This window comes from Oreochromis niloticus, linkage group LG18 (genome assembly GCF_001858045.2).
Source record: "Oreochromis niloticus isolate F11D_XX linkage group LG18, O_niloticus_UMD_NMBU, whole genome shotgun sequence".
Lineage (NCBI taxonomy): Eukaryota > Metazoa > Chordata > Actinopteri > Cichliformes > Cichlidae > Oreochromis > Oreochromis niloticus.
In genome coordinates, this window is record NC_031982.2 from 20,815,805 (window position 1) to 20,836,086 (window position 20,282).

At 37.9% G+C, this 20,282-nt stretch overlaps 2 protein-coding genes and 1 pseudogene across 6 annotated transcripts in view; all 3 read left to right on the top strand.

Moving 5' to 3' along the window:
• The first annotated feature begins 1,357 nt into the window (after positions 1–1,357).
• Positions 1,358–3,850, top strand: LOC102083335 (chemokine XC receptor 1). 2 transcript variants are annotated; one of them, XM_019347908.2, is made up of 3 exons: positions 1,358–2,047; positions 2,184–2,225; positions 2,366–3,850. In XM_019347908.2, the coding sequence occupies exon 3, from the start codon at positions 2,376–2,378 to the stop codon at positions 3,393–3,395; it is 1,020 nt and encodes a 339-aa protein (XP_019203453.1). In that variant the 5' UTR covers positions 1,358–2,047; positions 2,184–2,225; positions 2,366–2,375; the 3' UTR covers positions 3,396–3,850. The 2 variants fall into 2 exon arrangements, with proteins under 2 accessions (XP_019203453.1, XP_019203452.1); XM_019347907.2 differs by having other exon boundaries at positions 1,358–2,225.
• Positions 3,726–20,282, top strand: part of LOC102083165 (C-C chemokine receptor type 4) — a 129,784-nt gene continuing 113,227 nt past the window's right edge. Inside the window, exons 1-3 of one of the 4 annotated variants that reach the window (XM_019347898.2) lie at positions 3,726–3,769; positions 16,298–16,418; positions 16,593–17,954. In XM_019347898.2, the coding sequence (XP_019203443.1) occupies positions 16,603–17,589 (987 nt within the window). In that variant the 5' untranslated portion in view covers positions 3,726–3,769; positions 16,298–16,418; positions 16,593–16,602 and the 3' untranslated portion in view covers positions 17,590–17,954. Of the gene's footprint in view, positions 3,770–4,912; positions 5,055–5,195; positions 7,155–16,297; positions 16,419–16,592; positions 17,955–20,282 lie in introns of those variants that run through there. The other 3 variants (XM_019347897.2, XM_005466765.4, XM_019347900.2) reach the window with 3 other exon arrangements.
• Positions 14,262–16,237, top strand: LOC112841705 (chemokine XC receptor 1-like; annotated as a pseudogene).

Sequence of the window (20,282 nt, forward strand, 5' to 3'; positions counted from 1 at the left end):
GCTTTTATTTTATTATTATATATAACTGCAAGTTGTTTATTTCTGTATTTCTGACATTTATCATCATTAAATATGATTTAATAGTTAAATAAAGGAAACAGCTGCATGAAAATCAAAGATGAATTAAAACAGGGTTTGAGCCAGCAGGTGTTTTTGCGTTTCTCTGTGTTTCGTTGCAGGTGGTTTGGTGGGTGGATCCCAACTGATTTCTGCGCTCCTGTGAAGCTGCGTTTCTGGGCTTGCTGTCATACACCTGCAGGCAGTCTGCTCATTGAAAGCTGCGTAGCCTGTTTTAGACTTTCTGCTAGTGGTGTGTGATATGTGTGCAAGTTTTGATGTGATACCAAGTAAATACAGGGCCAGTGTACCAATACTTTTAACTTTTAAAAGCAGCTTATGAAGGGGAGAGTGGTGCGTCATTATCTGCAAGATTAACACATCTTAAAAATCACTGTGATTTTTACTTTTCATGATAATGAATGAACACAAGACCACGCCTTATAACTATCCTTGTGTTCTTGGGAGACCTGGAATGTCTTTATACTTTGACTGTGTCGCTATGCTGGTGGTCTGGGTCTGTCTGAGGGATTTACTTCCTCCTGTCTTCGTTTCTTTTGCTGCTCATTCCGGGTGAAAGCTCTCTTTTTCTTTATACTAGTTTGTCACAGTACAGGATTCGTGTTCGCAGTGTTTTTATTTGCAGTTGTGAAGTACTTCTACACAATGCTACGCTTTCTCACGCACTACAGCTCTGTGCGATTGAGTCACCTGACCACAAGACAACTAAACATAGCGGAGCAGGGAAGAAGGGGTGGAGCAAAGTTGGGCAGGATGAGAGGAGTGGTGTTTGCACAGACACGTCAACTTTCTGATGACTGGGAGCAACGCACTAAAGTTAAAGGAGCAAAACAAAGTATCGATCCTATCATGCTAGCATTGATACCAGCAGTGGTATTGATACTACCGATATTCAAATTGATTTAATAAATGTAAAAATGAGCATGCACCAGCATTTTGGATACTGGATTTAATAAACTGGTCTTTATTATCAATGCTGACATCTATTTGGTTTACATATTATTTAAAAAACAAACAAACAAACTTACTCTTATATTTTTCATGACTATTACAGAAACCATGTCCTGGAGACTATCCAACAGATAGCAGCAGGATGTAAAATGCAAATTGGGACAGCTTACGCTGAGAGGTACAAGCTGGGATAATGTACAGGAACATCTGAGTTGCATATGGACTTGAAGTCCCTAAGTCCCAATGGGAGACACCAACAAAGGTGGTTGAGAACAACAGGGCTAACGTCCTGTGGGACTTCCAGTTTCAGACAGACAAGCAGCAGCTGGCCAAGCAACCAGCCACAGTGGTGGCTGACAAGGAAGCGAAGACTGAGGTTGTGATAGATGTGGCAATCCCAGCGGACAACAACATCAGCAAGAAGGAGCATGAGAAAATAGAGATGTACAAGGGCTGTAGCAACAGCGGGATATGGAAGGTAAAGTCCAGAGTGGTCCCAGTGGTAAAGGAAGCATTAGTAGCTTTAAACCTGAAATTGGAAGACTGGCTCCAGCAGATTCCAGCACAACATCAGAGGTGTTTGTCCAGAAGACTGCAGACATAGGAACACCTAAGATACTGCGCAGGACCCTCAAACTACCAGGCCTCTGGAAGAGAGCCGAAGCTTAAGATTCAGATGCATACTATCCCTTCTAAGGGGTGGTTAGTTTTTTAAAATTTTTTTATGGGGGGTAACAATTACTGGAAAGTGTAACTTAGGATAAAGAGCGTGAAGTTTTAGTTTAATAACAGTGACGTGTATGCCGTGTTTCATCAAGTTATTTTCAGGTTTTGCAGTTCATGTGATTAGGACCTTTTATTGTTATTCTGCTGTAGCAATTTTAACGTACATTGACCTACTGAATATGCTGTACATATTATTAGAGGTATATTTTATGTTATCATTGTCGGTTTTTTGTAGGTTTGCTGTATGTTTCCAATTTTCAGCTGAAAATAACTTCTTTCCAACAGATTTTGGGTACTGTCCTCATAATCACATTTTAATATCATCAGCAATATTCATATGTTTTGCAAAAGAGAAAACTGCAACTCTGACTTACTGTGAATAAAAAGAGGAACTGTAAGTTAACACAAGAACATCACAACTTTTCCAGCACAATGCAACTGACCACCAGCCATGACAGCTGATGATTTGGGTAAGTGATTTCTCTAGCCCTATGGCTTACATAAGATGAAAACTAAAACTAAAATCAACAGTTTGTGTCATTTTATAGAAAAAGCAGAGGTAATGTACCTACATTTTAAAAATCTAGTTTTGTGTTTATATTTTTTCTAGAAAACTGACAATGACAAACAACTTCACAATGAGTGACCATGGACTGAGTGATGCTGCATATCTTTGTGAGACTGACTTTCCAACTTTTACTGGCCCTTTCTTCATCTTGATCTTTATCATCAGCGTCATAGGCAACAGTCTCCTCTTATGTGTTCTCTTCATCTACGAGGGCCTGAAAAGTATCACGAATATTTTCATCCTGAACCTGGTCTGCTCTGATTTGATCTTCACCATCACACTTCCATTCTGGGCCGTTGATCATTTACACCAATGGGTCTTTGGGGACCTTGTCTGCAAATTCCTGACTGCTGCATTCTTTGTTGGGCTGTACAGCAGTGTCATTCTGCTGACTGCCATGACAGTAGATCGTTTCACTCTCGTGGTGCTGCACAACTGGCCGAGCAACCAAGTTATAAGGAAGAGGTGTGGAGTTGGTGCCTGTATAGCTGCCTGGGTCATCAGCATCTCGGCATCCCTGAGTGATGCTATTAAAGTAAAAGCCGTAAACTGGGATAATGTTACCTATTGTGAGGATGGATCTGATGACAAGCTTGGACATTATCTCCAAGTGTCACTGCTATTCTTCCTCCCATTTGCCATCATTATTTTCTGCTATTCTGCCATCCTAATGAAAGTTTTACAAGTTTTAAACAGAAAGAAGCACAGAACTGTTGCTGTGCTGTTGTGTATTGTTGCAGCCTTTTTCATTTGCTGGGGGCCATACCATATTATGCTTTTAATTACATCTCTTTATGAACCCAAAGGTTGTAAGGTACAGAAACAGTTAGCAGTTGCCTACCATATTTGTGAAATGCTTGCCTATTCTCACTGCTGTATGAACCCTCTGCTATATATGCTCTCACAGAAGATGCAAAAGCATCTGTTGAATCTTTTACGCTGTGAAAAACTGTGCAGGAAGAAAAGAGAGAGACACACCAGCCAGAACACTTCTGTTACTCATAATGTAGCTTTCACAACTGCGAGTTCTGCTGTTCAGTTGGAACTGCATCCATTAAACATACACAGTTGAAATTAAACACCGATTCAGTCTGTAACTATTTTTATTTGATTTGACATCTTTTAGATATTCTCCTGAAATTATATACATCCATGTTTTTGTTTTTTTTAAATGTGCAAAGTCAAAGATTTATCTGTGTAAAGATGTGTATTTCACCACATCAGCTGTGCCTTTAAAAAAGAAAATGTTGCTAGAATCTGTTGAAGCTATTTTCACTTCTCTGTTCTTATGGTATGCCAGGATAGACTGGGTTGGAAAAAAAATGCACTGACAGCAGATTTTTGTGATTGCTGATAGAGTCAAACTGGTCAAGTATGAGTGCAATAACACAATCATGGAGAAACTCATTGAGCAGTACCTAAAGTGACATGGAGTGCAAGCACACGGTAAGCTCTCAGTGGCATTTAATCTCTTTTAAGTAAGGTGACAACATAGTAATGAGAAGTGATTTATGTAATAATTAAAATGTAAAGGTTTCAAATAGAAATATAGGAAAATGATTTTGAAAAAATGACTGGATCTTATATGGGTATGGAATTAAAGTGAACTCTTTTTACTATTTCATTACAAAGGCAAAAAGAAATGTCTCGCATTATGAACTGAATAATTAACATGGGCTTGGTTGTTACTGCAATAACTAGTGGGTATTTGATTTACTTTTGTGTGTGTCAGTAGAATTCGGGTGAAGGCACAGTGACTTTTTTGGTCAGACCTGGACACCTGGAGTTCTGTAGCTGTCACGGTTTTGTTTATTTATCCGCTGCCTTGGTCTCAGTTTGAAACATTGTTGCTGAATGTTGGTACTCCTGCTTTTGTATATCTCTCTGTATGAGAAGAGGCTGACTCTCAGTTGATGATTTAAATTATATGCATGAACTGATCAGCAGCTTATTGACTTCTCTCTTTGTTTGCGTAATATGTTACCACACTCTGATTTCAAATTTCAGTTTGAGAAATTCAGTCTTCTTTTAAATCTAGTTTCACTTAGGAATTACCTGCGAACATGGTGTTAGTCTTTTTGCCTGCATTCTTAATAGTCAACACTGACTTCTGTATCGCATATCTGGACCATTCTAAGTTAACTGATGTGTAATATGATGTGTTTCATTTAGTATCTTTCATGTAGTTTTTCGTAGTTATCTATTCCTGCTGTAGAACGGTGCAGTTTTACAACTGAAAACTTTAGATGTTGATGTACTACACTGGGCATACCATCAGAGATATCATAAATCTGTCACTTTGATTATATCATGGACCCATTTCATTTTATCGGCAGGAAATACTTTCTTACCAACACAATGGTTGGTATTGGGCTTTTAAAAAAATTATATAGTCAGCATTTTCATGCTTTACAAAAAACAATCATACATCTATGTTTATGTGCGTTCTGATTTGTGCAGCATGTTTGTGCACAGTTATATGTCCCTGATAAGTATGAGAAAAAAATATTCAAACATTTGTGTTCCAAACAGTCAGTTTGAGTTTCATTTTCAACTTTCAGTTTCACTATGAGAAAAGGATTGCACTTTTTTTTTTAAAAATGTGATCTTTGGTAAGGAGGCATCTCTGACTTAATTTAAAACAAAAAGAGGAACACTGATTTGTTTAAGTACATTACAGCTTTGCCAGCACAGCTCAATTCAACAGAAGACTTGACAGGTGATGCTTGAAGTAAGTTGTTGTGTTTGCTCCTCTAATTTTGTACTTTACTAGAATGCATGGTTTATGTAACATGAAACAAACTAAAACTAACAGCAAAAATTTGTGTCATTTTAGAGAAAAGAAATCTAGCTTTGTGTTTATGTTTTCTAGAAAATTAACAATGGCAAACACCTTCACAATCAATGACGAAGTGAGTGATGAGGCTGCCTATCTTTGTGAGACTGACTTTCCAGTTTCAGCTGGGACACTCTTCATCTTGATCTTCATCATCAGTGTCATAGGCAATGGTCTCCTCTTATGTGTTCTTTTCATCTACGAGAAACTGACAAGAGTCACAAATATTTTCATCCTGAACCTGACCTGCTCTGATTTGATCTTCACCATCACACTTCCATTCTGGGCCGTTGATCATTTACACCAATGGGTCTTTGGGGACTTTGTCTGCAAATTTATGACTGCTGCATTCTTTGTTGGTTTGTACAGCAGTGTCATTCTGCTGACTGCCATGACAGTGGATCGTTTTATTAAAGTGGTGCTGCACAAGTGGCCGAGCAACCGTGCTAGAAAGAAGTATGCAATTAGTGCCTGTATATCTGCCTGGGTCATCAGCATCTCAGCATCCCTGAGTGATGCTATGAAAGTAAAGGTGGTAAAGTGGGATGGTTTTGAATATTGTGAGAATGGATCTGATGAAAAGCTTGGACGTTATCTCCAAGTGTCACTGCTATTCTTCCTCCCATTTGCAATCATTATCTTTTGCTATTCTGCCATCCTCAAGACAGTTTTACAAGGTTTAAAGAAAAAGAAGCACACGACTGTAGCTTTGCTGTTGTGTATTGTTGCAGCCTTCTTCATTTCCTGGGGGCCATACCACATTATGCTTTTAATCAATTCTCTATATACACCCAAAGGTTGCAAGGCACAGGAGTGCTTGAGTATCATCTACCATATTAGTGAAATGCTTGCCTATTCTCACTGCTGTATGAACCCTCTGCTGTATATGATCTCACAGGATTCGCAAAAGCATCTGTTTAATCTTTTGTGCTGTGAAAAACTGTGCAGGAAGAACAGAGAAAAAGACACCAGTCAGAAGCCTTTTGTTATTCAGAATGTAGCTTTCACAGCAGAGAGCTCTGTTGTTAAGAGTAACTGAACACTGATCCATTAAGCAGGCACAAATGAACTGTTGATTCAGTGTGTAAATACTTTCATTTGAATTTACATCTTTTATATATTCTCTTGAAACAATATACATCTATTTTTCAGGTGTTTAATGTGCCAACTAAAGGATGTTGTTGCACACTTGGATTAAAATGAATTGAAACCAGTGTGGCTTTGTGAGTTCGCCTTTACTGTATCTGCAAACATCTGCAAACATATATGTAGACATAGCACAACGTTACACACTTTTGCACTCTCACACAACTCTTATAGGCGCACTGCCTTATGGTTAGTCCTTAAACTCAAATCTCTAATATTTCTTACAGTACAACAATGAAATAAACATAAACAAAAGATAGTGTGATCCACCAGGCTATATCTGCTGTGATTACAGCTCGGTGCAGGTATAAATCCACAAAAGCGCCACGAGGTTTCCGTACAAACTAATGAATTATCTCTAGCTGCTAATCGTTAGCGCCACGGCTAATTCACATCGCTACCAATAACTTATATACTAATGACACATAATGGGGATTAACGGCCAACTTTCCCACATTCTCTGCAACCCAGTGGACTCATCTGTAGATACATTTTAAGTTATTTACCATCTTGTATCTGCTTACCTGCAAACATATATGTAGACATAGCACAACGTTACACACTTTTGCACTCTCACACAACTCTTATAGGCGCACTGCCTTATGGTTAGTGGCTGGGCTTATTTACTCCCGCTAGAGCTGCTCGTTTTAGGGGATACTCCCTCTTGTGGTGTAACGGAGGAATAACTACCCTTCCTGCACTATGTCATTTTTGGAGACTGGGGCACACATTATTTTACAACAATCAAAGAAAATACATATTTGAACAATCAGACCATTTAACTAACTATAATATTGTGACTAAATTATAGGGGGGTGTCCTGTTTTGTCCACGATGTCTTTCTTGTCCTTACAATGTATTTGTGTAAAAATGTGTATTTTATGCTGCACCATCATTTTCTGTTTCTTCTGTTTAAAATGTTGCTTAAATCCAGTGAAGCTTTTTTGACTTTTCTGCTGTCTCATGGGAAAATGTGTCTTTTCTGTGGCATGTGAAATGATTCCATTAACACCATCCCAGGTGGAGTCAAACTAGTGTGATATGCAATACAATGAGCAGTACCTAGAGTGACATAGGGTAGGTGCTTAATAGACAAATTTATGTAATGCAGATGTGCAGATATATCATTTAAGAAAGAAAATGTTGATGTTATGCAAGCAACAGTATTTGCTGTGACCTTTTGTTTCTTTGACTCTCAGCGACCCCTGTAGGCTCACTTAATGTAATTTAAGATCTCTGTCATATTATTGCACTTGGCTCATCATTTAAAGTGGTCCCTTTAATTAAAATTGTATTCTACATACTTGTTTTGAGAAGGAATGCCCAGAAAGTAATAGTCCTCCCAAAAGTGGAGCGACCTCTCCACCTGAAAAAGACTCAAGGGAAGGGAAATCATTGATCATTTAACATTAATCACAGTGTAAGATACAAAACAGAGCAGTGGCAAAGTAATGACATTCTTTATTTAAGTAGAAGTACAGACACCTGCATAAAAAAAAATACTCCAGTAAAAGTTAAAGTACTGAGTCAACTTCTTTATTTAGGTAAAAATAAATGGTAAATGGCCTGTATTTCTATAGCGCTTTACTTAGTCCCTAAGGACCCCAAAGCGCTTTACACTACATTCAGTCATTCACCCACTCACACACACATTCACACACTGGTGATGGTAAGCTACATTGTAGCCACATCTGTAGCTCCTTGAAGCTACTTTGCAAAAGCAACTAAACCTTTTGCAATATTAATATTAATATTTCTGTTCTTCTTTCTTTACATGACGACTGCTTTCCCATGCTGTCAATCTCAATACTGACATAACTGATTTCTTTGAGTCTCTTTTCGTGCAACCCACCTCCTATCCTCCCCATCTCCACCTCAGGCACCTCGGCCAAAGCTCTATTCAAGCCTCAGTCTTCATCTTCACTCCAGTGTCTAGACTCTGGGGATTTATCAGAGTCTCATCGCGAATTACATTAATTTCTTTTTCACAATAAATCATGTTCAATTTTTCCAAGTGATCTCTCCTTATAGAAATGATAATAAAATAACATTACTACATGAGACTACAAATGTTAGTCTAATCTAAATTCTACGTTTTCTGAATCTACTCACTTTAAAGGAAGAACACAAGCAGTATAAGAGAATTTTAAAAATTTGATATTTTTTGTTGCTTACATTGTAGAAGGTGAATTTTGCCTCCACACCTAATGTCATGTGAGTGCTGTGTAGGAGGGAGAGGGAGGCCCCAAATGCAAGACTCGAAACTCAAAATGATTAACTAAGGAAGGCAGATTTATTTTGATGTGACAAAAATGCTAAACACAAGAAAAACATAACTTGAACTGGAAACTGGGAACTAGGAAATTCAAGGTCTCCTTACAGAAGAACAAAATTAATAAAAGGAGCAATAGTCATAAAATACATAAAATAAGTTAAAATTGCAAAACAGAACTTGACAACAGATAAAATCAGCACTAAAGCGAATAAGCCAGTTTGAACAGATGTGTTTTTAACTGTGACTTAAATACGGGAAGAGAGTCTATATTTCTTCTGGCTGGAGGAAGAGTGTTCCAGAGCCGAGGAGCAGAGCGACTGAAGGCTCTGTTCCCCATAGTGATAAGACGTACAGATGGAACAGTAAGATGAATAGCAGATGAGGATCTGAGAGGGCGGGAAACAGTGGTGATATGAAGCAGGTCACACAAATAGGAAGGAGCAGATTTATGGATACACTTGTATGTGAGAAGTTTGATTTTAAAGTTTATCCTGGCTTCTATGGGAAACCAGTGAAGCTGCTGAAGAACTGGGGTAATATGAGCTCTTAAGTGGGGCACAGAAAGAAATTGGCAAGAACGCCAGAGGCGCAAAACCTCAGCTACTGGTAGACAGAGCAGTTGCCTGAGACTGCAAGACTATAGGCTGACCAACCTGTGCACTGCCTGGATTGGCTAAAGAAGGCCTATGACTTGATACCCCACACCTGGATCCTGGAATGCCTAGAACTATACAAAATCATCAGGACCCTAAGAGCCTTTATCAGGAACTCGATGGGAATGTGGTGTATAAGACTTCAAGCCCACAGCACAAGTCACAATCAAGTGCGAGCTCTGCCAAGGAGATACTCTGTCCTCACTGCTGTTCTGCATAGGCCTGAACCCCCTCAGTGAGATCACTGACAAGACTGGCTACGGATACCGACTATGGAATGGAGCAGCTGTCAGCCACCTCCTGTACATGGATGACATCAAGCTGTATGTCAAGAGTAAGCGAGACATCGATTCACTGATCCACACCACCAGGATATACAGCAATGAAATTGGACTGCTGATGAAAAATGAAAAATTCTACTTAAATACAGTACTTTGTTACTGCTCTGTAATATATTATCACAAAGCAGACACAGATGGAAGTTCAGAGGAAGAGTGTAAAAGAGTGTGATTAGCCTCAAACAAAGATACCCTAATTACTTCATCAGAGACGTCATCCTGCTGCTTCTATCAGCAGTCACATCCTCATTAAACACTAGTGACCTGCTTCCACCGGCAGCCATACATGTCCATGTGATAACACTATCTCCACCATGCCTCCCAGATAATATGGTATGCTTTGGATCATGAGCAGTGTCTCTCCTTCTCCATATTTTTCTTTTCCCAACATTGCAACATCACACATTCACAGTGTGGGAAAGTGGAAGTCATGTAAGCTTAGATTAGCCACCAAACACCTGGAAACCAGACTCACATGCCTACATTAACAATATAGTCATAAAATGATGCTGCATGGCACACATTAAAGACATACGTGAGTTATTGTATGTGTGACAGTTTACTTACTATGCAGATCTGTGATTAAACTCCACGACTGGTGAGCTCCCACTGATCAAGAGGAGGTCATGGTGTAGATGTTGTCAGGCAATTCTGCATATCAAATAGAGAAATCCAAGCTATTTTGCATGCTTCAGAGATATCTTTACACGTTGTCAAGAATATAGAGAAAAATGTGAGTTAATTATTTTCCAATTTTTCCTGCTAGTTTAATCATTTCCACTGCCTGTGTCAGAGCTAGGATCACATTAATAAACATTGTAACTTGCAAGTAGTTTGTTACAAAGTATGTATCCCTCTGGGGCAGAAAAGTAAAACCAAACAAACAACCAACAAACCACAAGCATCGTTGCTGCAAACGTATGTTACGTCAATGGCAAGATAACCACTGTGAGAAAATATATAGTTGTCACATCAGACTGAATGTGAAAAGCAATAGTAATGTTAATATTAAGCTAAAAACCCAAGAGAGAATATAAAGTCTACACGGCAGAATAAAGTTCCTATATTATAATCAGTGTTGGGTAAGTTACTTTAAATTAGTAACTTAGTTACATTACTAGTTACTTCTCTAAAAAAGTAACTCAGTTACTTCAAGTTACTCGTTACTTTCAAAGTAACTAGTTACTAGGGAAAGTAACTTTGGTTTTACTCAGAATTCTCTTGTTAATGTGTTGCTTCTGTAAGTGGATACACAGCAAGATTGCCAGTCTTCTAGCTTGCTTACTTGCCACAAGTGCACTGTGCCACCTACCAACAGAAAGGAAAAAATAATGTGCACATTTCCACGAGAGAAATCCCACGCCTGGACCGTCGTTGACCGCCGCCATGATTCTAGCCTGCTTTTTACATCCAACACAAAAACTGCAGTCGTGGTGCTTTTGATTGTACTCAGAACTTGGAAATTCTGCCTTCTGAATAGGAAGATGTAGGTAACACCAGACTGCAGATGAGCTGCATACAGAGCTGGACTGGGACAAAAAAATCGTCCCGGGCATTCTGACTAGAGACCGGCCCACCATTATAGGAAAAATCATAAAGCCTTTGAATGAAAATAAACACTGTTGTGACAGTGATGTACACTGTTCTGATGGTATATATGTATCAATCTATCAATCGTTTGTTGTAAGACTCAGATAATTATTTTTTTAAAAGCGAGACATTTTAAATGAGAATAAGAAAGAAAAGTATTTCCTTGTGCCCCCCTTTCCCTGTTAATGCCCTACATGGACCCCTGGCAACACTTTGCTAGACCCGCCCCTGCACAGTTACCAGCTGTCAGCTACGTAGAAAAGGATCCTGGTGTTATTTGTCTCTCAGAAACAGTTCATAACTTCCCTTCAACTCATTCATGTCACCTAAAAGGTAAACCTGTTTCTCCATCACCTGTTCAGCTCTGATGATTCAGTAAGGACATCTCCTGGTTTCATCTGCATGTTTCCCTCTCACCAGATAACCAAACCGACATCATGACCAGCAGCTTTACAGCTGTGGCTCCAGCAAACATCAGCTGATACTAGAAATTAATATTAAATAAATTCTAACAACAGCTGATCAAGCTTAAACGTGCTGCTATTGTTTAACGCGACATCCGCTGGTTTCCTCTTTCTGGCGCAAAGTGGGCAATAAACAAACAGGAGAGAAAAGCCGATCAGCTGATCATTGATCAGTTTCATGATTGAAGTAGAAACAGGACAGAGAGGGGATAGAATGAGAGAAGAAGAGGCAGCTGTGCAGCTTCAGCTTTGTGTCTTTTTCATTGTAGCTGAAGTCCGGGACAAACTGTGTTGCTTTTCACCTCAGTACGAAACGCGAAATATTTTCTCTGAATACGAGACGATTCTGTTTTTTACGGGATGGTTGGCAACTCTAATAATTAACCGTATGAACAAAATAAAGTTCAACATCAGTAACATAGCACCCACCCAGCTGTATAGAAACTCCGTCATGCTAGCTAGCACGCAGTACGAAAATGTCAGCATACCGAAAATAAACTCCACCTAAACTTGGTTTATATCTGACTCCGATAGACTGCAGGTCATAACTTCTTACCTGAAGTTCAGTTCACCTTACACGCGGACCGGCGGCCGCTTCGGGTCTCTCCTCTTGCCTCCCTTTTCCTTCATCCACCTGCTGGCCTCCACCACTTGCTAATGTTATTGAATCTGTGGAAGCTCCGCGATATCCACCACACGAAGTAACGAGTAACGAGCCTATCTAAATCCCAGTAACGAGTAACGCGTTCCTGATTTTGGCATAATAACTAGTTACCGTGCTCGTTACCACAATAATAACGTAGTTACTGTAACGCGTTACTTAATAACGCGTTAGTCCCAACACTGATTATAATATAATGCAACATACTGCATTAGGTAGAAGAGTCTTCTGAGTAAAACAACTTGTTACTACAGAAACTCTTTTCTCTGTACTGAAATGTAACCACAGTTTCCTGAAGCAAGGGACCAATATCTGATTAGTATGTGACTCGTGTATCACAGGTTTGGCTCTAATGATAGTCTGATATTAGGGGTCTTCTCTCCTGTTGCTCAGTGCACATCTTGTTTCTTATTCACCTGATTTTTGTAGCCATCACAGGTTTGAGTCTGGTTTTTCTCTCTGCGGCCTCTGTCTGGATTTAAAACATTGCTGCTTATTGTATTTGTGCTTTTTGGACCCTGTGTTGCAGATGTTTACTGTTTTGCTTATAGCTCATAGTTATAAACCCACTGTACAGGTCACCTCCTCCCTGTTTCAGAAGAAGCTATCAAATTTCTATGTACTATAAACTTGTTGCAATGTTAGAGCCACATGGAAATTTTACATCAAATTTACTGCATCTAATTGGTTTCGAGTACTTTCAAACAAACTCAGTGATGGCGCATGAAAAGCGGTACCAGCTAAATTGTTTATAGTAAGCCTGGGTGGTTAGTTACCCACTCTTTGTAGGTTTGCTTTCATTTTGTACTAAACTGAAAGGCATTTCAATCATTTTTGCTTTGCATATTTTTTTGAGTGATTGTTTTTGAAATTGTAATTTTTTGTATTTCTCATTAAGTTTTGTTTTGTATATTTTGCATATAAACTGGAGAGTTGACTTTTGTATACTTTCAGCTCCAATGGAAGGAGGTATTTTGTGTAGCTGCAATATTAATTAATAAGTGAGCTATACTGTAAATATAATTAATTACAGTATAAGCCTGTTTGACTGTTTTCTTAGTTTTGATGACATATTAACACCTTTTCTCTTTGTCCCATTTAGAAGTTGGAGGCCTAAAGTGGTGTTGGATGGGTACCTTTGATGGTGAGCTCTACTAATTTGCTTGCTGTGGTTATTCTTGCAGCCCCATTTTGAACTGCACCTGTACGTGTGGGTAAAAATGAGATTTAGATGTGAACTGAGGTTAATTTCTTGAACATTATTCCTCTTGGTAGTCACAACTCTGAGTTCATGATTTAAATAATATGTATGGACTGATTAACCTCTGTTTTATTTCTTTTTCTGAACAATTTTAATACAAAAGCTGCTCACTGACCTAAAACATATCTTTGTTAACAGACCATTATTATCTAAAGTAACATAAACACTACTACTGGAAAAAGATGCTTCTTGTTGAATTTTTCATGAATCTTTCTTTCATGTCGTGCTTTGTTGCCTAATATGAATTCCAAAAAAATCTGAAATTTTGTTGAATTTGTAGGTAATAAACGTGATAACATTAATTCATTTTACAAAAAACCTTTCCATGAATATTAAAAGTGAAAAGAAGCAAGATGGACATATTTCTGGGACCATACAGGATTTAGAAGAATTTGAATGAATCTCAGAGCAAAATGTAAATCAGCTTCCGCTGCACTGGGATGGAGACAGAAATCTTAACTTCAGCAAATCAATCCAAAACTTTAATTAGCGGCTAAATATCACTAGCATAATGTGATGAAACAACAATATGTGAATGTAGTCAGAGTCAAAGAGCGTGATAGATTAACATCGAATGAAGTTGAAGTTGTGGTAATGTCATCATGTCTTACTGTGCAGTTTTTTTTTTTTGACTAACTAATATAGATTTTGTTCTTGTGCTGGAAGAAAGTGGATACAATGGACTCCACTTTGTACAGCTATGATGATTACTATGACTTAACCTTGGACAGCTACTATAATGATTACTATGAGGATGAATTGTGCCACAAAATAAGTGTCATGTGTTAAAATTATAATTCCTTAAGTAAGACTGTGAAATTTGACCTACTTGATTTACCTGTCTAACAGCCTTTTTTAAAACTTCTCTTTATGCTGGAAGAAAGTGGATACAATGGATTCCGTAGATACTACCAGCACCAGCCTTGACTCAACCCCGTACATCTATGATTATGACTACGATGACTACGATGAACTCTGCAACAAAACAGGTGTCATCCAATTTGGAGCGATCTTCACTCCAGTGTTTTTCTCCATTGTGGTGATCCTCAGCATCTTTGGCAACATCCTGGTCCTCGTGGTGCTGGTCAAGTTTGAGAATTTGAAATCCCTCACCAACACCTTCATCCTGAATCTGGCTGTATCAGATCTCTTCTTCACAGCTTCTCTGCCCTTCTGGGCTTACTACAACATGCACGGATGGACCTTAGGGGAGCATGCATGCAAAATAGTGAACTTTATCTTCTGCCTTGGATTCTACAGCAGCGGTATCCTCCTCATCCTGATGACTGCTCACCGCTATATAGCTGTTATAAATCCTCTGTCTGACATTGTTTCCACCACAGGCTATTACAGTATTGTAGCATCTGCGATCATTTGGGTAGTTAGCATCCTGGTTTCCAGTCTAGCTTTCGCTGCCAGCAAAGTTGCAGAGTCAAAGTACTGTGTATATGCAGATTCTTTTTGGAGCTTGTGGGGAATCTACCAGCAAAACATTCTCTTTATAATTACCTCAGTGGTGTTCATGTTGTGCTGCACTCATATTATGTGCAGGTTGCTTCATCCTGTGCAAAGAAGACGAAACAAAACTTTGAAACTAATTTTTATTCTCATGGTTGTTTTCCTTGTTGGATGGGTACCTTACAATGTAGTGATATTTCTGCAGTCATTTTCCTACTGGCCGAGAGAAAGTGACTCATTAGCGGAAGATTGTCAATATAGCAAAAACCTGGATTATGCGCTTGAGATTACTCGACTTTTTGCCTTTTTGCAATGCTGCCTTAACCCTGTGATTGTGGGGGGTTAAAGTCAAAAGCCACCTAAAAAATCTCCTAAAGATTTCAGGCCCCCCCAAACAACAACAACAACAGCTTTCACAGTAGGCAAAACCAGCTCACAGTGACATCGTTAACAAATGCTGAAGAGCTGTCAGAGGTGCCGTGATGAAGAAAGACATCTTTTTCATTAACAAGGGCAGTTCTCAAAATTTCTAACATGAATTCATGATTCTTATAAGAAGAATATTTTTATCTTTATTGTGACTTTGCAACATGTACAATAAAAATCTGCTTCAATCAAGAATTAACTGCCAACATGTTATTCCTAAACAACTGTTCCCAGTGGTAGTGTTGCTGTCTGCAGTGTTAATAGCTAGCGTGAACTTCTGGACTGTATGTATGTAGCAGTTTAAGTTATAATGTCTAAAGATAATTTTGGGGGTGTTCATTATGATGTGGAAATAGGAAGGAGAAAATGTACAGTGGAAGTGCAGAAAACTTATATGCAGAAAACATCTAGTTAGCAGTGAAGTGCGTCATGCAGATTGTAAGATCTGAGAGAATTCAGGCTGATGTGGTCAGAGTGACGTCCTAGCAGTTACTGCAGAGGGGTAACTGAAACAAGAAGAATACAGTGGGTGAGGTTGTGTAACATGTTGGATTACATAATGTTTTTTCGATGTAGTTACCTGTGATTATCTAATCCTTAATTCTAATTCAAAGAGCCTTTCAGTGCTGTGTTAATGTAGTAGTTTTGATAGCATGTTGATCTACTGACTATGCCATACATAACAACACACAAATAAATACATAATAAAAAAAGCTTACATTTTTATTTATGTTATATTTTATATACTTGCAGACATTTTTTGTGTAAAATTGTGTCAAAAATATTAAAAGACAAGATCAATGTTATTTAAAAAATGTTTTTTGGATTTTATTTATTTATTTTTTCAAGATGTGGTTTATGTTAAGGGCGGTATCTCTGACTTCGTGTGAAGTGAAATGAGGAAAGGAACTATTACTTATCTCAAGAACATCACAGCTTTTACATCACAGTGCAAGTCAACGCAAAACGTGGCAGTTGACGTTTGCGGTAAGTTGATCAGTACTTGTTTTTATTACAACAGTGGTTCATAATTACTTTTTTATATTTACCTAAAATACAAAAACTTAAACTAAAATCAACAGTTTCTGTTTACAGAAAAGTGTTGAGTTAATGTGTTTAATTACGTTTTTTTAAATGTGGGTTTGTGTTTATGTTTTCCAGAAAACTGAAAATGGCAAACTTCACATCCACTTACGACAGAGTGACTGATCATGCTGCATACCTTTGTGATACTAATGTTCCTGGTATCACTGGTCCCTTCTTCATCTTGATCTTCATTCTCAGTATCATATGCAACAGTCTCCTCTTATGTGTTCTTTTCATCTACGAGAACCTGAAAAATATCACGAATATTTTCATCCTGAACCTGGTCTGCTCTGATTTGATCTTCACCATCACACTTCCGTTCTGGGTTGTTGATCATCTTCACCAATGGGTCTTTGGTGACTTTGTCTGCAAATTCGTGACTGCTGCATTCTTTGTTGGTTTGTACAGCAGTGTCATTCTGCTGACTGCCATGACAGTGGATCGTTTTATTGCTGTGGTGCTGCACAAATTAAAGATCCACCATGCTAAAAGGAAAAAGTATGCAATTTGTTCCTGTATAGCTGCCTGGGTCATCAGCATCTCAGCATCCCTGCATGATGCTGTGAAAGTAAAGGTGGTAAACTTTTATGGTAAAAACTATTGCTGTGATGAATCTGAAGAAAAGCTTGGACATTATCTCCAAGTGTCACTGCTATTCTTCCTCCCATTTGCCATCATTATTTTCTGCTATTCTGCCATCCTCATGACACTTTTACAAGCTTTAAACAGAAAGAAGCACAAGACTGTAGCTGTGCTGTTGTGTATTGTTGCAGCCTTTTTCATTTGCTGGGGGCCATACCATATTATGCTTTTAATCAAGGCTCTCAATACAAACAAAGATTGTAATGTACAGAAACAGTTAGAACTTGCCTACCATATTTGTGAAATGCTTGCCTATTCTCACTGCTGTATGAACCCTCTGCTGTATATGCTCTCACAGAAGTTTCGAAAGCATCTGTTGAATCTCTTGCGCTGTGAAAATGTGTGCAGGAAGAAGAGAGAGAGAAGCACCAGCCTGAACACTTCTGTTACTCAGAATGTAGCTTTCAGTGTACAGAGCTCTGCTGTTTAAATTATTTACGTTTAATACAGATTTAATCTGTAAATACTTTTATAACAAAAAACTGTGTTTATTTAATGTTAAATCTTATTACATCGTCCATTGACATTATAACTTTTTTGAATTTAATGTAACAAGTTAAAGATGTATAAGTATATATAAATATTCATTTCACTGCTACTTGTGGTATATATAAAGGTATGCTATATTTGAAAATATATCACTGATAGTCATTTTCTGCCATTTCAGCCACCTTTACTTTCTGTTTGAGAGTCACAGCTTTGACTTTGTCAACAAGCATTGTCTATTGGGTTAAGATCAGGTGACTGACTTGACCATTGGAAGATAAATTAAAGGTACTCTTTCATTTGCTTGCAGTATGCTTTGGGTCATTATCTATTTGAACTTGTGTGTGATCAGTTTTGCAGCATTTGGCTCAGTCTCAGAAGAGAGTAAATCCTGTATAATTACATGCATTAATTGTCAGCCTGAACAGAGGTGGCAAAAGTATAGATTTTCTTTACTTAGGTCGAAGTACAGATACCTGAGTTTAAGACTGCTGGGGACAAAGTTCTGAAACAACTTCTTTACTCAAGTAAAAAAAACAAAACAAAGCAAAACTGCAAGTGTGAAAAAGTAGACGCTCTAAAATGTACTCAAAGTTAGAAAGTAAAAAGTAGCTCCTTGAAGTACAATTCTACTAACCATTTTAGTATAAAGGTAACTGAATCTCGTGCTATATTAATATAATGTTAAAATAATATTACTACATAAGAATACAAATATTTGAATGTAAATTCTAATTCTAATTAATGTATTTAGCTTGAATCTGCTATGGAGGGCACATGCAGTGAAATGGAACTAATAAAAACCCAGGTTATTTTACGTTGTTTCCTGGTAGAGGGTGACTTTATCTCCACAAACTTAAATAAATAGTTACATTTCTTCAAGAAGTGAGACTGGAATAGGCAGGAATATCCAAGGGCACATCGACTGATACACCAGTAAGGAATCTGCAATGGGTCAGGACATACAAGGCAAGTGTGGCAGGTTGCCGTCCAAGTTCTCTGGGTGATCTAAATGCAGTAACTAATATGCCTAAATAAGCAAATTACTCATAAAATCACGTTGTATGTCTTAAATAAAGGAAACTGTTCTCTAAGCCAAATGTACTTATTTGCATGTGTGAACAGTTTACTTACCATGCAGATCTCTGGTTAACCTCGTCTTCGCCTACTGATGCGAAGCCTGTTGGGGAGATGTACTCAAGCAGCTCTTAATATGAGATTAAAAATAACAAAATTCAAGTTATCTTGAATGCTTCAGAGACATCCTCACAAATTCTCAAGAAAAAACAGAACTCATCACTGACTGTAAAAGTTGTTAATCATAATCTGTTGGTTTAATCATTTCCACTGTTGGTGTCAGAGCTGGGGTCACATTCATACACAAACATACAGAAACAGAAGCATCAAAAGGGCCTTCATTTCAGGCAACATATGGTTTGTTTTAGTTGTGATGTGTGTAAACCATAAGCACAATGGCTGAAAACACATTACCTCCCTAGTCAGTTAACAACTGAGACAGAATGTATGGACTTCACGTCGGAATAAAGTTCCTAAGAAGCCTTGATTATTTTAAGATATTATAATGTAACGTATTGCGTTGGCTAGTTAGATTGTACAGATTTTCTTCTGAGTCAACCAACTTGCTGCTGAAAAAGGCTTTTCCTGTGTAATGAAATGTAACCACAGCTTCCTGAACTAAGGAACTGATATGTGATTAGTTAGTTTGTGACTTGAGTTTCAAAGACTTAGGTCTGATAACAGCCTTACATAATACAGGTTATCATTTTGGGGTTTTCACTCTCCTGCTGCTCAGTGCACATTTCTTTTCCTGTTCACCTGATTTCTGTAGTGATCACAGATATGAGTCTCCTTTATGTCTCTCATTTATGTTAATTTAAAAATGTGTGTTTTTTTAAGTGTTCATTAATCTTTATTGATTAATTAATATATTCATTAATCTAAGTTGTGCTCTGCTGTCAGCTTTGATTAGAACAGCATACCTATAGACAATTATTTCTTATCAAAGTAAAAAGAAAGATTGCCCAGTTTTTATAAATCCTTCTGAGACCCAGAACAAACAAACAGCTTTGATATTTAAATTTTTGGATGAATTAAATGCTTTGAATGAAAGAAATATGTAGCATCGTTTTTTTCCAACACTGGATATCGGCTCTTGCTTGATAGAATACTACTACTACTATTAATAATAATCATCATCATCATCATCATGCAATGCAATGTATTTATTTTATTTCATGAATATTAAAAGAGTTAGAAGAAAAACACATCTGAGCACTAAATCATCATTTAAGAAATTAACTTCTTATAGTTGCTTTTTGATTAAAAAAGGAAGTTGAAAGCTCAGAGAAGGACTTCCCAGGTTTTGAGAAGACTGAGCTGGGGCAAAATAACAAAATCTGAAGTTTATTATGCATAATAATTACTGTGTAAGCTTCAGCTCTGAAGTTGTGGGAAGGGAAACAACTGCTCATCTATAAACACCTGGTCTCTACACATTGATGTAGCCTTGTTGTACTCTGTTTAAGAGAGGTCTCTTCAGCCATAGGGCATTATTCTTTTTCCCCATCAAAAAAAAGAATTATTCGGATTTGTTATTTGACAGACTGCCTAATCTTG

Coding starts and splice junctions, on each gene's coding strand:
- LOC102083335 (XM_019347907.2), top strand. CDS start 2,376: ATGACAAACAACTTCACAATGAGTGACCATGGACTGAGTGATGCTGCA.